Source organism: Mercenaria mercenaria, chromosome 9, assembly GCF_021730395.1.
Source record: "Mercenaria mercenaria strain notata chromosome 9, MADL_Memer_1, whole genome shotgun sequence".
Lineage (NCBI taxonomy): Eukaryota > Metazoa > Mollusca > Bivalvia > Venerida > Veneridae > Mercenaria > Mercenaria mercenaria.
In genome coordinates, this window is record NC_069369.1 from 20,543,407 (window position 1) to 20,561,145 (window position 17,739).

General features: G+C 35.0%; 2 protein-coding genes across 2 annotated transcripts in view; both read left to right on the plus strand.

The window, feature by feature from the left end:
• Positions 1-17,739, plus strand: part of LOC123546647 (uncharacterized) — a 135,578-nt gene that overhangs the window by 102,487 nt on the left and 15,352 nt on the right. The gene's annotated exons all lie outside the window — the stretch shown is intronic.
• Positions 1,298-17,373, plus strand: LOC128559426 (uncharacterized). Its single transcript, XM_053550961.1, has 11 exons — positions 1,298-1,655; positions 3,871-4,463; positions 5,627-5,722; positions 7,871-8,278; positions 10,756-11,064; positions 11,415-11,476; positions 11,929-11,983; positions 13,336-13,451; positions 14,531-14,680; positions 15,257-15,391; positions 17,273-17,373. Exons 2-11 carry the CDS (start codon positions 3,890-3,892, stop codon positions 17,360-17,362), a joined length of 1,995 nt encoding a protein of 664 aa, XP_053406936.1. The 5' UTR covers positions 1,298-1,655; positions 3,871-3,889; the 3' UTR covers positions 17,363-17,373.

Sequence of the window (17,739 nt, forward strand, 5' to 3'; positions counted from 1 at the left end):
GGTCGTTCAAAATTCATTAAACGCAATTTTATATATATAAAAAAAGATTGGAGCGGTGTTCTTGTGGTTAGGTGTCTGCCACACAACCTTGGGGATGGTGTGGTTTCGAGCTCCGTTGAGGTCACGACCACGCCTTCTCCTATGTCACCAGTGCTGGTTTTTCCATGAAGCGGAGTCCAGAGTGGTTCAAATAAGCTTGAAGCTAAAATAAATTAGTATGAACTAAATATAATCAGATAGTTCAGATGCGCAGGAATTGAACCAAAACGGGCGTTAGTCCCATTTTTTACCTATCCAAGCATCTAAACGTTAAGCCATGGTTAATCAGACTTAAGAGGTAAAACATAGCAGAACTATAATAATTTGGGGTCTTAATGTGTAATAATTTCACGAGAACATAGGACGTAGTCCGAGTGAATTATTTTACGTGGCGTGTAACTGATGTAAAAGGCCGAAGTGACGTCGAGGTAGCTGTGTTTTAGTAACAAATTCCGAGGAATATATTTAGGAATCGCTTAATTATCGCTTCAGTGTGTACGCGAATTCAGTGTAACACCGTTCAGTTGTCAGAAATGACTTTTATGCAAAACAGTAGATTGTTCAGTGCACTCTTTCTCGATATCGACAACTTTTCTGCCTGTAATGGATATATATATAAATACGTATACAATTCTCAATCTGTCGCAATGGAACATAAGGACCTATTCATTTAGTTTACAATATGATAAAAAAAATTACACTATTTGTCATTCTCTATACACGAAAATCTCTTCACCAAAGTGAGATATTGCTCAATGTCAATTCTATTTAAATGGAACTTGACAAAATAAAACATACATTATTAACTTTCTTATGACTGAAAATAAGCATCTTATAATGCGGGTTTTTTTCCGTATATTTACTCTTGCAGCCCTTCGGTGCTGTCAAAAGAAACTGTTTTATAACAAGCTGGAGAAATGTCCATAAAATGATGCTTCTGGCCAAGTGTGGTGTAATTTTACCAAGTAGATTTTTATGATAAAGTGCCCGCACACCGAACCATCCATCTATATTAACATTTCACCCTGTTCAGGTAATCTTTAAGTAATATTCGATATCGCTCAACCCGAGGGTCATGACTTTGAGCCACTCAGAACCATATGACACCAGTGCCGGTTGTTCCAAGAAACGGACTCAATAGTGGTTCAAATAAAATTAAGCTTTCATCACAATCGAGTTAAGATAAATAAGTATAAACTAAACTAATTACTGTTTGAGAACTTATTGATCAGCCCTATCCCAATAAACAGTACCGTGGATAACCGTTCGCATGTGATAACGGACGATTGCAAAATATAATTGTGTAAAAGTAAAATTGTGAACGAATAGTGTCTATAAGGCTAAGGAGGACATTTTTGTCATGTTTTTTTTTTTTACTTTACATTTAGCATTCAAACAAGAGTGCTTGCTCATAATGCAGGAAAAAAATTCTAACCCTAATGAATAACACGAAACCGACATCCGGTTGTTCAGGGTGCAACTGTCACGGTCTAATTCACTTGTTTAATTTATATTATAGGGACCTAAAAGGTTGTAAATTTTCATGGATATTAATTGGGTTAAGAATGATGCAATGAAAAGCGTAAAACGACGAAAATAATTTACATTCTCAAAAGGTAATTTCATTTTGTATGAATATTTCAGAGATATTGATGTAAATTCTGTTTTTAAAAATTAACTTTCGTTTTCCTTATATAGTGCATAATGGGAACATTTTTTTTCTGCTGTAATTTATGTTAAGGGAAAATACAAGATTCTACCTATTATTGGAGGTGTTCTAAAATGATTCTGAGCCAGCGCTATTGAACTTAAAGTTGTTTGGTACAGTAATGCATGTGCCAGCTTGTATGTAGCTTGTACGCGTATGTTCCAAAAGCTCAACAGAACACAAATTCTATAAATATATAGTTGCTAAAGGAATGTAAGTATTAAATGTGTTTATAATGTGAAGCTTTTGTAATTGCACACTTTACTTATACTTACACAAGTTTGTGAGGGGTGTTCCATAAGTAATGCATTTAAACACATAAATCATATAGCTTTAATATTATTAATACTTGAATCCTTATATACATCGCTAGTGCATAGTTTGTGCTATATATTGAACAGTTTAAATTCCACACATATTTACTTGGCAAATAAGTAAAACATAATTAAAGTAAATACGTGAAAATTTATTTCTGGTGTCACTTATTGAATGGCTTACTGGTTAATAAGTATATATTATGTATAATACTTAGCAATTTTGTATAAATAGTGCGAGAGAGTACTCAGTTTTATCAGATCAAGCGGTTCCAACGTTGTTTTAGTGGTACATTTTACGCAGAACGAGAGACCGAAACGACACATTCCCGGTCAGGCAATTTGTACCCGTTTTACACCGAATCAAATGAAAACGATGGGTGCACCTGGAGCGCAAATGTGTCCATTTCTTAGCGCATGTGTTCATTTAGCTGAGATTTGTTCCGTTTCCTCAAAACACTTCTGTACACTACGACTGGGGAAGGAGAATTTTGTCCGTTTTTAAGAATATTGCATTATCAGGACGGAGAAATGATTTAAACACTTCATATTCAAAGAACTATTTCTTGAGACAAGGCATGCTTATTTTCATAGAATTATTCCGATATGTTTCTGAAATATCATCCGAAATCCTAATGCAACGCATTTCCGAATGTTTCTCTACGCAACGCAATCAAGTTGATACTGTTCTGTTACCTACTCACCTAGCCTTATTCCTCACAAAATGTCGTTCTGACCTCACCGGAATAACATATAAAGTTCTGGATCATTATATACTGTAGATCTCGGCATTGTAATAAATTGTATTTCCATTTTTTTTCACTGAACATTTGTTATTTTTTTTTTTTTTTTGCGGAAAATATTCAAACTAGCTGACCTTTTCTCATGCAATTTTTAAAAGTAATGGAGAAAGAACATTTTGCATTATCACCTATATATTGATTTAGGGATGTTACTCAACAAACGATGATATCAAACAATTGACCAAACCAATTTGTTTAGATTTAATTAATCGGTGTAGATACTACTCCCGCAAAACAATGCTTTGCGGTTCCATTATTGATATGCTGTCGAATTTAAACTGATTTTACAAAATAAGATACAGCTATACAGACCAAGTAACAACAGACCTCTACATAGTAATTTACCGCAAGGCGCAGAGTATTTGTGATGGCTTTTTGTCAGTGCAATGTATGTCGTAAATGACGAATTTGTCCTTTCGATTTGCAAAATTTCAAATTTTCATTTTTAACGTCAGGCCTGGCCCATCATAATGCCATCAACTTAAAAACACGAACGAGAAAAATAAGTTTCATAAGAAATCAAAGAGCAGAAAAGAAAGCAATTTTTGTCGGACATCACTTGGAAAATTCCTTTCCTTCTGTGCCAAAACAAATAGTTGTGATCCATAAACTCTAAAACTTGTGAATGCATTTCTGAAGCACATATTGATGGCTCACTAATATTGTTTTAAGGGGTCACCACTTTAAGAAATTTAAGATCCGTTTTCTCACATGAATATTTGAATAAAGTATCAATTTTCAAACGCCGAAAAGGGCTTTAACATTTAACGGAGATGATATATGATGCAAAATATGAGCATCCTCTAGAATAAGAAACACGTGCCAAGACCTCAGGTGGTGCCCAAAATCCAGATTTCAAAAGTATTTTTAAATAATGTAAAATCACTTAAAAATATCAAGAGGTGAGGCGTGTTAAGTTTATACATTTTGTGTTAGTTGGTACAATTTACTTCAAGTTACTTACTTTCAACAGACATGGCAGATAAAGTGCTTTTATATCTTATAGTTAAGTAACAAGAGCAAAAATGGCAACAGCTGGCACCGGAACACAAAACCGCCTATCTGCCATACTTCTCAATGTTGGGACACCAGTAGCCAGAACTTTATTTGAAAATCGTGTCAAAGATCTCACCCCGCCTGGACATGATCCATTCCCATGGACTGTTGACGAGTTCCTTCTAGAAAATAAGCCGAAAATCAGAGCTATGTTACGGAATAAACATTCACAGATCTTACCTGATAATTTACAATCGGTTAAATTGGAAAACTGGGATTTAGCTCAACTGTGCCGTATTCTTCTGGAATGCTGTGAACTTCAACCTGACATTAAACATTTCATTCAGCATCTACTAAAACTGCGTAACAAGTTATTTCACATGAGTGAACCTACTGCCGATGACACCAAGTACAATAATTATCTATGTAAACTGAAAGCCATAATTTGTTCTTGCTTAAAAGAAATAAACGATGAGGTATTCTCCGAAAAAATCAATAAAATGGTTGCGGACCTGGAACAAGGATATTTTACTGGGGAAGTGATGGAGCAGCTGAAATCCATGCACGTAGAAACCACTGAGACTCTGTCGGAATTTAAACAAAGTAAGTTTTTACAATCTCTTGTAGTACGTTCATTGTTTAAATGCATTATTTATATTTAGCTAATTCAACCCACTCACAGTTTGAGTTTCGATCTTACTTAGATATATAATATTGGAGGTATGCATTGAAATCAAAATTTGTTTGACGGTTATTATGGCACCTCCTACAAATTCGGTGTATATTGTTTTCCTTATTGTCGGTCGTTCTGTGTGCCGGTAATTTAGTTTTCGATCAGTGATAGAGAGTGCTTGGTCTCAAAATTGTTAAACCTCGCAAGATGATTGCCTTCGGTCATTTGAGCCTTCGGTCATTTGATGACCGCTACTGTTAAGGTCAATGCGTAAGACCACAATGGCCTGAAGGCTGAAAGCTGTTTTGCTCTATTTTGATTGCAGTCGTCAAATTTCAATTGCTCATTAGAAAACTCTTTTGTTTTGGAGTTTAGTAGATCAAACGTCAAGGTCACAGTGACCTCAAGACTTAACATGGTTTCCGCTTAATAAGTAAAGAACGCATTGACCTATGGTCATCAACTTTATTGGATCATTGCTTGTGGTCAGTAGATAACCCCTATTATTTTTGGGGCCAATAGCTCAAGCGTCAAGGTCATATAGACTTCAAGGCTGAAAATGGTTTCTGCCAAGTAATTTCAGAACATTTTGGCCTATTTCCATCAATCTTCATATGATTGTTTGGGGTCAATAGGTCAAAGGACAAGGTCACAGTGACCTTGAGACTTAAAATATTTTCCCCTAAATAACTTAAGAACGCTTATGCACACAATCGAGAAACTCTGTAGGATGAATGCCTGTTGTGTGTTCAGTAGATGACCTTTATTTTGTTCGGTGTCAGCAGGTCAAAAGCCACAGTCGCGGCGATCTCTGGACTGAAATTGGACGCCCCATGCTTTGGACATACGTGCTCTACAAACTGCTTTTTGTTTATTGCGGGATTTTTCTTTTTTGTTATTTGTAAAAATTCCAAAAACTCGTTCTAGATAATATTATGAGAATATAACGATTATCACACTAGTACACGAACTTCTAAGCGATTGCTTTGTATAAGCGAACCTGTTTTAAATGGACATAAAATGATAGATAATGTTTTCATGGATCATGTAGACAGTGAAAAAAATATAACATAGATAATCATTTAAATTTCAGACCAGCAGTTGATGTTTTCAAAATTTCAAGAACTTCTGCAAAAAATGAATGTGATAGAAACTCGTTTAGACCCTTCGGACAAAATACAGATCCCTGGTAAGTGACATTGTCATTTACGAAAGAAGAAGGGTGATGCAATCCGTTTAAAAGACATAAGACGTACATTTGGTTATCACAAGATCTTGAATCCATACTTTATCTTTTAATTGTCATGCATTGGCTAGACTTGGGTCATTTGAAAGCTAGATGACAAAAAAATAAAATAAAATAAAACTTGTTGCATACAGTTTTGCACCTAAGCCTTCACGTTGTACAACATTTCACATTGGTTTGTATTATTTATCATTATTTTATTATCATTAGTAATGTTACACGTATTATATAAGACAGAAGAAATGAGGCGAAGTGATAGATCGAGCAAAAACAAAATCGGAAAACACTTTAAATTATCACTGAATGGTTCAAGTATTGTCACATAAAAACGACAAAAAATTCTCAGAATAAAGTAAATACTGTTTTTGTCGTTCAGAGCTATACAGGTTTATTTCAGCATGAATAAAGGAAACTTTTTTCAGCGACGCCGTCTAAATTCGTTTTCGTTACCTATGCCACGTGACTTCAGTTTGCAAATCAAACTACTTGATAACGCATTATAGATAATTTATCAAAATGGAAGATTTATGCAACACTCTGCCTGATTGGACGAGAGTGTCAATTTCTTTCACTCTGTTGATTGTGCTACGCTGAGTGAAATGTAGACAAAGCGTTTATCCTAAACGACGCTGTTCATAGTTTTAAAGCTAACTTTGGCTCAGTATATTTAGCAAGAATATTGATATATCTCAAAATGATAAGTAAGTTTAATAAATATGATAAAAACCTGTTCAAATACCAACATATATCAAATTAAAGAAAGAGCTGAATACAGTCTGCGTATCACATGAATAAGGGTGTGATAAGAGTCTTTTATGTAGGGAAGTGCTTTTTAAAAGATTTTCCTTGTTACAATTGTCGTCTGTATATGAAAAGGTTTCTTGCTTTTGTGACTTATTCAGATTGCATATTAAAATGAGTACTTGTTTGCTTTGATATATTTGTTATAAATTATTTAACTGATTTATTATATATGAATATTTTTCTTTAGTATGGTATGCAAATATTGAACTCAGTTGAAATCTGTTTTATTATATATATGCTATATAATGACTGAATCTCATTACACTGAAATGAAGGTACGTTGTATACATTTTATCTATGTGATATGACTACGGTCGAACTTTGCTTATGAAACAAAAATATTGAAATAATTACAATTGTATGTTTTGCTTGACCTTCACTGTTTGATAGGTGTGACGTCATTGTCCAAAGATTCACTTGATTCATGAATAGCGAATATGCATTTGTTAAAGCGGGATCAGTTGGCCTATTTTAGAAATAAATAAAAATGATAAATAAAAAATCCTTTAATTGATTTTTTCTCATGTATTCTAAAACAAACTTGATCTGTAGCATCTTTATTAGGCCAGCAGCCAATTTTGTTCAGCTGGGACATTTAACCCCTTTTAGGGGCTGCTAGAGCGAAAACTAGAAATGCCTTTATACAGCGTCTCATGAACAGCTTAGTGGATCTTTGTCATACTCGGTCTGGAGCATCATTATAAGGTCCTCTTCCAAATTTATTTATATAGGAACTTGGGCCCTATTAGAGACCACTATAGCTAAAAGTAGATATGCCTTTCTTCGCATTAACCACTAAAATGTAATGGATTTTTATCAAACTCGATGTGTAACAATATCGTAAGGTCTCCTGCTGTTTTGTTACAAATGGGGATAGGGACCAATTTAGTTGAAAATATAAACACGTTTAATGACCTCGTCTCATGAACCGCTTCATGAATCTTCATCAAACTACTGCTGTAATTATTCGTCTAAGGATAAACGAAACAAAATTGCAACCCTACGAAACCTTTGCGAAAAATTAAAAGATAACCATTTAAATTGTTAAAGTGCGGTGTTTAGTTTTGCAATTTGAAAAATGTTAGATGAAAGATGAATGTTAGATGAAAAATTCATAAACTTCTTTCCTTATTACAATTCGCCGACCATCATTTTTAAAGATATTTCTTGTTTAATATATAAATCACGCCAACATGTCAATGTCCAGGTCACGATAATAAATAATATCTTTATTTCATCGTGTAAACAAATAAAACAGTTTTGAGATTCGGAAATGTTTTATTGCAGAGTCGGGCGTTGAAATCCATGTAAAAAACTGTACCATCGAAAAAGAAAATGAAATCTCAAATCACCTGGTACAATACTTCGAAGAATGCATTATGGAAGAGGACGAGTTTCAAGATATGTCAACTAGCTGTCAGCAAAAGATCAAAGAAGCCGTGCAAAGAGCATGCAAACTTTTTTTGTCCAACGGTTATAAACCCGTGAAAGCAGAAAAAAGATGCATTTTCATTCGTTTTCAGTTTACATCACTAAAATCGCTGATATCTTTTTTCCGGGAATATGTGAGTGGAGAATTAACAGTAATGCTACAGGATGTTCAGACCGCAGTTCGAATGGAAACCGAGTGTGAAGATGTCACATTAGAAGTTATCATGGATACAGAAGACATTTTAGCTACATTTAATGAAATTGGTAAAGTAGCATTTACATTATGAATATGTTGCGTAAGGTTGAATGTATAATGTGCCTGCTGTTAAATACATAATGTATTTACTGCAATTTGCTTAATACCGCCTTTGAATCATGCTTATCATCTGAAAGTGTATAAATTATCATGCCGCCTTCGAAGAAGCCGGTGTGTATTATTTGCTCATCACCTGAAGGTTGGTCTGACGGTCGGTTGGTCGGTCGGTATACTATTTGGTTTCTGATCAGTATCTATAAAATGCCTAGGCAAACAGTAGTCAAACGTCATAGGATATTTGCCTGTGGTCAGCAAATGAGATTTCTGGGTTAGTAGATCAGGGGTCACAGAGATCAAGGTCACAGATACATTCAGACTGAAAACGGTTTTCGCTTAGTAACTAATGAACGCTCAAGCCCAAAGTCGTCAAACTTCATAGGATGATTGCCTGTGGTTAATAGATGACGCCTGTAGTTTGTGGGGTCAGTAGTTCAAAGGTCAGGTCATGATGACATGTGAAATGTGTTTCCACTTAATAGCTAAAGGACCATTTGGCCTACAATCTTAAATTTTATAGAGTGACAAGCTGTTATAAATAGAAGAGCCCTTGTTTGTCATTAGGCGCAAGGTTAAGGTCACAAAGACATTAATACTGGAATCAGTTTCGGCTCTGTAACAGAATAGCATATCTAAGGATATTTACCTGGAGTCAGTAGATAACCCACACTGTTTTATTGGTTGGTAGGTCAGCGGCTAGAGTGATCCCGAGTCTGAAATGAGTTTCCGCTCAACAACAAGCAAGATGTCTGTGGACAGTTGATGGCCGCCATTTTTATACTCCCTTCGAAGAAGCATTGCTATATTGCATTGCACCTGTAGGTCGGTCCGTCCGTAGACTGAAAGGTATTTGCTCAGTTACTTGAGAACCACTTGACCAAGGACCTTCAAACATAATAGCATGATTTGAATTATGAGGTAGATGGCCCCTGTTGTCTTGGAGGTCAGGTAAATTAAAGGTCAAGGTCACAGGGGCCCGAACATTGAAAACGGTTTCTGCCCAATAACTTGAGAACCACTCTGTCCAGAACATTCAAACATTAAAGTCTGCTTGGGCTTGTAAAGTAGATGACCACTGTCGTTTTTGAGGTCAGTAATTCAAAGGTCAAGGTCAAAGGGGCCCCGAACATTGAAAACGGTTTCTGTCCAGTAACTTGAAAACCAATTGATTCAGAACCTTCAAACTTAATAGCACGCTTGGGATTATAAAGTAGATAACCCCGAGAGGTAATCTACTTCTAATGCCTACTCATGCTATCAAATATGAAGGTTCTGGGTCAAGTGGTTCTCAAGTTAGTGGTCAGTTAGTCAAAGGTCAAGGTCACAGGGGCCTGAACGTTGAAAACGGTTTCCGCCAAATAACTTAGAACCACTTAACCAGGAACCTTCAAACTTGACAGCTTGAGTGGACTTATAAATTACATTACCTCTATTGTTATAGCATGATTTGACTGAGTTGATTGGTGACTCGTATTGTTTTGGTGGTTGGTAGGTCAAAGGTCAAGGTCATTAAGATCACGGAACTGAAAATAGGACAACTCGTACATGTTTTACAAACTTCTGTTGTTTGTCAGTAGGTCAAAGGTCATGGTGACAGTGAAGACTATTTGCGCTTTGTAAAGTTAGAGAGAATTGGATTATAGCTATCACACTCTTAGTATGTAGTAAGCCCCTATTATTATATGTGTTGACAAGTTAAAGGTCACGATCACAGTGACCTCAAAATTAAGGTCACAGTGACCTCAGAATTGGAAATTGTTTCTGCCCTTTAACTAGAGAACCTTTTAGCCTACTGCCAATGATATCCACTGTGACCTTGAGATTGAAAAATTATATCTGATCAATTACTAGAGAACGTTCGGGACTGCAATGGATAATTACATGTAGTCAGTAGATGTCATATGTTGCTTATGAGGTCAAAGGTCAAGGTCACAGTTTATAATATAATATATACACAATTCCACAGACAGACCTTCATTGGTGCATTTGTTTGTTACAGGCAGTTCTTGTTCTAATCATTTTCGTAAGGATTCGCATATGTACACACAGGCATATGTACATCACAGGCTTAAAACATTTCAAAAGTCTAATTAGATTAGTAACGATAACTAAAACATTGACAACTTATATAGAGGTGACAATTCTGATGCAACAAATGTAGTTATAATGTACTTTTTCTCAAACTTCAGCATTTGTTATACAAATTACGGCATATAAATTTAATATATAAAAAATAAAAGATAATTTAGTTTGATTTAGATTGACTCGAAATTATTCAATAATAAAAAACCATTTCATGTAATAATGATTAATAAAATGTAAAGGTCTGCAAATGTTTTTGATAAGAAACTGCAATCATAATAAAAAAAGAAAGAACAAAATCATTATCGAACAAGAGCTGCACGATTATATTTTGCTTGCTATTTAGTGGAGGCAGTTTCGGGTGTTTTGCAAAGCTGGAACATTGCAGCCAATAAAGGAACTCTTTACACCGAAAAGTATGCAGAGGCCAAGATTCGCGGGGTGCATCTGGTCCAAAGAATGTCTGAAGATTCAAGTGAGATTACAAATGGTGTACGGTATCCTTTCGAAAACTATTCTGCTGAACATATGCAACACCTTAAAGGGTCATTTGAAAGTGGAGAAATGGATACTGTCATGCAAAATATACAGGAAGCCGTTGCCGATGAATTCAAGACACCAAGTATACGCATTTCAGCGCACCTCTTTGAAGAACGTAAGTTTGCCAATCAACCCTACTGTTACAGTATTATGTTGATATATTGCTGTTATATATATTATATATCTTATTATACAAGTTGCTAACAAAAATATCTAATATTTTATCTAATTGTATATTTATCAAGACAGCGGAAAATCCCTAGACGAAGAGTATAAGGACTTTCACACAACACAATATTACATGTAGATTCATTAATAATTCTTATTCTACATCAAAAATTCACTTAATATTTCATTTACTTACAAAATAAATTAAGGCAGTTTCTACAAAACCATTATATTACCTAATGTCAACACTCAAATAAAACGAGATAATGATAATTATGTTTATTTTTTACCATTTAGGCAAACCTCCACACGCTGATACTGCTAAGAGATTGCGGACATCAGTTGGATCTAACAAAAATGTAAGTAATGTTGGTTGCAGCTGTTTTGTAAACATTTTATAATTTGACAGGTTTTGAAAAATGGTATTTTGATATGAATGAGGAATACTCAATTTTAGATCGGTTTAACGTCACACCGAAATAATTATAGGTCATACAGCGACTTCCCAGCTTTTGATGGTGGAGGAAGACCCAGGAATCTCTGGACATTTTATTGGCATAGGCTGATCCTTGGTTGACATAAGTTCTGTAAATAAAGTGCTGCTTTATTGGAAAACTATATTTTAAACATAATTTGAAAACTGATTTGTGAGAATTTATGTAACAAAGTTAATTACTTCACATTGAAATTATCAACCATTTTTACACCATATATGGTTGATAATTTCGAGTCAAAATAGTGATAACAGATTTTTGCTTTTGGTATTCTCTGTCTATATATCCAATAACTTGAAACAAATTCTATATTTCAGGTGGAAAAACGGAAATCCCATGACGCACACACTCCTAGAAAACATTGTTTACGCGGTGAGTTTGACTTCTTTATTTTTGTAATGTCAATTAATACAAGGGGTGCAGCTGGGTCGGAAACTTGCAAACAATGCTAATTTTGTTAAACATTCTTGTTTATTTTTCGTCCCCTCGTTAACAAAGATCTCAGCTAAAATGGTTCGTTTTAAACCGGTATTATTGACTATACAGCCACATGCAGTCAAGATGCCACTTATTGCACTCAGTTAAACTACTATATTCTGCACTTACTCTGTTCCATTTTAATTCAGATATGTTGCTATCACTAAGTATTTACTCAATAACTAATTTTACTCCAGTACAATCTGCTTCATTACACATCTCAGTTTAATCCACTTCACTCACTCACTCAATTGGCTCGCACAGTAACTCACTTCGTTCCAATACACTGCTTCGTTACACATCTCAGTTCAATCCACATCCCTCACTCCATGTCCGGTTCAATAACTCACTTCATTCCAATACACTGCTTCGTTACACATCTCAGTTCAATCCACATCACTCACTCCATGTCTGGTTCAGTAACTCACTTCATTCCAATACACTGCTTCGTTACACATCTCAGTTCAATCTACTTCACTCACTCGATGTCTCGTTCAGTAACTCACTTCAGAATTCTAATACACTCTGCTTCGTTATACATCTCAGTTCAATCGTCGAGGTCTGAAATTTAGTAGGGTCATGGTCAAACTAATGACTGGAGTCAGGAATGACATATGTCACTTGTTGTATCTGTACTGCTGAATAGTATGATTGGATGCAGTCAATTATTTATAGCTGAACATTACCTTTTTTACACAGAACATGTTGATGTTATGCAAATTTCGAAAACCTGGTTTTCGTGGAATGTACACGTTTCTTGTATTCTATTACATTAAACGAGATAAAAACCTTGATAGTTGCTTTTGTTCATTATATATACAATATAGCAGAACTATGTTTTTTTCCGAAATAATACGAGGAGGTTAAACGCTAGAGGAATAATTTCACGAGGACGTAGGTCAAGTGAATTATACACGCGGCGTATAACCGATTCGTATTGTTGCAGGTGGACAAGAGATTGAGGGTATAACCGAAAACATGGGCAAATTATGGTCACAAACTAAAAGTTCTGCAGGTGGTATTTTGGTCATTTGGGGTAGAAAAAAGATGGCAAACAAAATATAGACCTATATATGGAGGCATATAAGTGATTCAAAATGTTCTTTTCTCGATTTAAGGATTGACAGGGAAAACCAGTTCTTTGAAAAATGATATTTCGTTAAAGTTCTGAAGCTCTGTAATATTTTACCTTAGAAAAGACCAATCATTATGAAGTGTCTTTGAAATGGTATGATATCTGTTTCCAGATGTTATTTTGGTGCTTTCATGGCTGTGTTTGAGCATCGTCCTTGCTATACTTATTTCACACATTTCACGCAGAGCTGACATAATGACTTGGGGATATACAAAAGTTCTTGACAAGGTAAAGCCTGGTTGAATACATATTTGTTTAATCAATATAACAGTATGACTGAAATGAAATGGAATTGATACCAATAGCAACAAGAGCAGCGGTAGTAATAATGCTCTATTCTCATCATTAACAGTAGCAGAAAAATTTATGTTGTTGCCACCAACAGCTGTAGTAATATGTCTTTTCTTGCCAGCAACGGCAGCATAAATAGCCCTGTTGATGGCAGCAGCAGTAGCAGTAATATACTTGTTGATGTCGGAAGCACTTACTAGTAAAAATTCTGCAGATTTTTATGCAAGCACCAGAAGCAATAATATCCTATTTCAGATGATAGCAGTAGTTAAGTAATACTCCTGTTGATGGCAGTAATAGTTTTAACACATGCCAAAGGGCTCCAATGACGCTATTCTTGCATACACGTTGATTTTCTGTATCGTTTTAATAGGTGATGGCTTGATGGTACATTTTTGTGCCACCATCACTCAGAGGAGGGATATAAATTTGGCCTTGTCTGTGCGTCCGGCCGTGCATCCATCCGTCCGAAAAAAAATTGTGACGCGCCTAGCTTAAAAAGTCAAAAGTGAAAATGCGCATTTTTTGGCTATTTTTTGGGGGTGGGGTGGGGGAGTGTCATAACTCTAATATAGGTGGTGAAGTGAGACGAAAAATAAGAGGTGCACAAGTTCATATCATGATAAAGAGTCATCCAAGGTTTCACCAATTTATATCAAATACTTTTTAAGCTAGGCTCGTCACAAACTTTTTTCTTAAGTAATTACTTAGTTAAGTCTGTTATTTTAAAATCGTGTTATTACTTAAGTAATTGTTATTTAAAATTGCTTTTTTCTATAACAATGTATTTATAGCTCAAAAAGTGTTTGATATAAATTGACAAAACCTTGCACGAGTCTTTATCATGATAGAAAGTTATGACCCCTGAAATAGTCAAAAATGCACATTTTCACCTCGTGACGCGCCTAGAGCAAATTCATGAAACCTTCCATGAGACTCGTAATCTATCTGAAATTCTGTATACTTGGTGTGTATACTCGCACTCGTAATCTATCTCAACTTCTGTATACTTTAAGAGTCCATCAACAGAGACACAGGAAGTGTCTGTTGACAAAGACCAGCATACGATCGCCACTGTTGAAATATACAGGGCCCAGAGGAAGATTGCTTATTATTTCGAGCTGACATATCTACAGCTTGCTGATCACCCGGAACAAGCAAAAGCAGTAATATTGATATGATACAATTCACACAGAATTCAATCTTATATTCAATTTATGTTTATAAGAAAATGTAAGTTCTGTCTTCATTCTGTATAACCGTATATGTAAGCATGCTTCTATTTTTGTTCAGTTTAATACCTATGAATAATGGCATTATCACATTTCACTCGAACTGTTTTAGTTTGTTGCGATGGACATTGTATATTGTTCATGCCTTAATAAATTAATCTTGAATCTTGAAATCTTATTTGCTCGTGAAAATATTTGAAATTTTCTTACTTCTCAGTGAGATATATTCTATATTAACTCAAAAAATAATCATCCTGTATTTATATCATTTACAAAAGATATGTTCATGAAAATAAAGCATATAAACTCTTTGCCAGCTAGAAGCTGGAAGCTAGTGTCAGCTGTTTAAGTTATAACCGAGCAGCTATGTAACGTTTGGACGTCATTTGTTATCATTGTTTACTCTTCGAAACATCCTTCTGATGGACGATAGGCTTGAATATCTTTGCTGAGAGATGAAACTATTATCGCCTTTAGCATTCGAATTGAAATATGTTAAAATGATTTAAGGTCCGCCTTATGGCACACTCGGCTCGTACCCAGCATCTGATGACGTCGGGGTTGATGAAGAAGTTCGCGATGACGTCAGCCCATATTGTCGATACCATGATACCTCAGCTAAGCGATGCTGTATGCGAACTCAAGGTAAAATTACTGTTACAGAAACATAAATTAGGACTGCCTATAAAAAGAAATTGTTTAAAAAGAGAAGTTCGCAAGTGAAATCGGGCTTTGATGATAACTCATAGATCACGATATATAGTAAATAAAAAGCCGTAATATGTTATACTTTTGCAAATCAACTGTAGAATACTACACGGCTACTAAACGCTAGCGCCACCACCAAATTGTGGTGATAAGGAAAAGAGCTATCGACATTTCAGTGGTGCAGCTATCGCCCGTTTCTACTTGTAAACACGGGAGTAAAATTTATATTTTATCTTATATTTTCACTGATATAACTTTTTTCGAAAATCGGAGAATGTAGTTCCGTGTAACAACACTTTTACTACAGGTTGGCTGTAATTTCATTAAAATATTATGCAAACTGTGATGCCAGGAGCTTTTCTCCCGAATTTGACAGTGGCATATTTTCATATAGGTCAGTATTCGAACACCATTCCGATGATTAGACACACTGTATGAACATACCTGCGCATGCAAATGGTGTAGAAATGAATTACACGTATTCCAATACATCAAAGAATTACAAAAACACAGTAAAAAGTGAAAACACGACTATTTTTTGAATGTGGTGGCGTTATCACTAAAGTGGTGGCGCTATACAGTAGTGGTGGCGCTGTTGTATATGATTAGTAGCTGATATATTCAATTTTAATATATGAAAATGTCTGTCTGCAAGCCACGGAAATTTCTACAATAATCGATGTTATCAACCTATCCCACACTAACCCCAAATTACGTTACTCAACAAAATACATGCAGTAACCTCTACATGATCGCAAAATAATCTACATGTATATGGATTCAGATTGTACATCTAAGCTCTACTGATTAATCATATTTAACCGATTGAACTGAAAATGCACTGTACTCACTTTTCAGAAAGAACCTTCAGAATCTTAATATAACAAATAAATTCTACACTTACTTCAAATTATTTCCTGGACACAAATCTTTGTTTGAAATAAGAGTATTGCTACTATTTTTCTTGACCTGAATTTAAAGTACACTTACGTTTGTATTTAAGTAGAATATTTAAAGGTTAGAGATAATTCTAAATTAAACATTTAAACAAAGGAAAATATTTACTTGATTACAAGAGCCCCAAGGGTCTGTGAGTATTTTGTCCTTTTTTTCTTAGATAGAGAATGTTTCATAAAGATAAATAAACTATGATCGTGTTTTTCTTTCTTTAATAACATAATTCCTTACAGGAAAATTATCAGTTAGACAATGTTGGTGTTTGTTTTGTTCCGGATGCGTCAGCAGTTCGTATTATTGAATGCTGTAACAGCGCCACCACTACTGTATAGCGCCATCACTAGAGTTATAGCGCCACCACTTTTAAAAATCCTGCTATATTTCTTCTAACTTGAGATTCTATTATTCATGGTGTGTGCGTATATAGTTATTTATCATTTCTACACCATTTGCATGCAGAAGTATGTTCTTACAGTGTGTCTATTCATCGGAATGGTGTTCGAATACTGGCCGATATGAAAATGTGCCACTGTCAGATTCGGGAGAAAAGCTCCTGACACCACAATGTGCATACTATTTTAATGAAATCACAGGCAACCTGTAGTAAAAGTGTTGTTACACGGAACTACATTCTCCGATTTTCGAAAAAAGTTCTATCAATAAAAATATAAGATAAAATATAAATTTTACTCCCGTGTTTACAAGTAGAAACGGGCGATAGCTGCACCACGGAAATGTCGATAGCTCTTTTCCTTGTCACCACAATTTGGTGGTGGCGCTAGCGTTTAGTAGCCGTGTACTAGTAGTCATATAATTGTAGATATAATACGGTACTTTTCATAGTTGCTTTATTTGTTTTAGAGTGAAGCAGTTGTAATGGACATATTTGGTCAGATAATCAAAATAGCAGAGGAAATGAAAACAGAAACGGAATCGGTTTTCCAACGGTAAAGTCAATACTATAGTACAGTAAAATGGTGTAAAAATACTTCAGAAAATGGGAAAAGCATGAAACTTGGTACATAACTACTTTAGGGCAAAATACTAAAAATGAGCATGAGACCCACTCCGAAAAATCCAATATGGCCGAAAAATCCAAGATGGCCGCCATATATGTATATATTTTCGAAAATACATAATATTATATATAAATTTCTATTGACACTTACAGTCATCAGTATTATAAGCTAAAACCACCTGCCTGAATAAATCCAAACATATTATATTAACAAAAATACCGCTCATCCAACAAAAATGAAAAAAGTTGTCTCCCTTGGATAAAATGTGCAAATTAAGCAGAAGAAAAGTCATAATGCATTTATATGAAT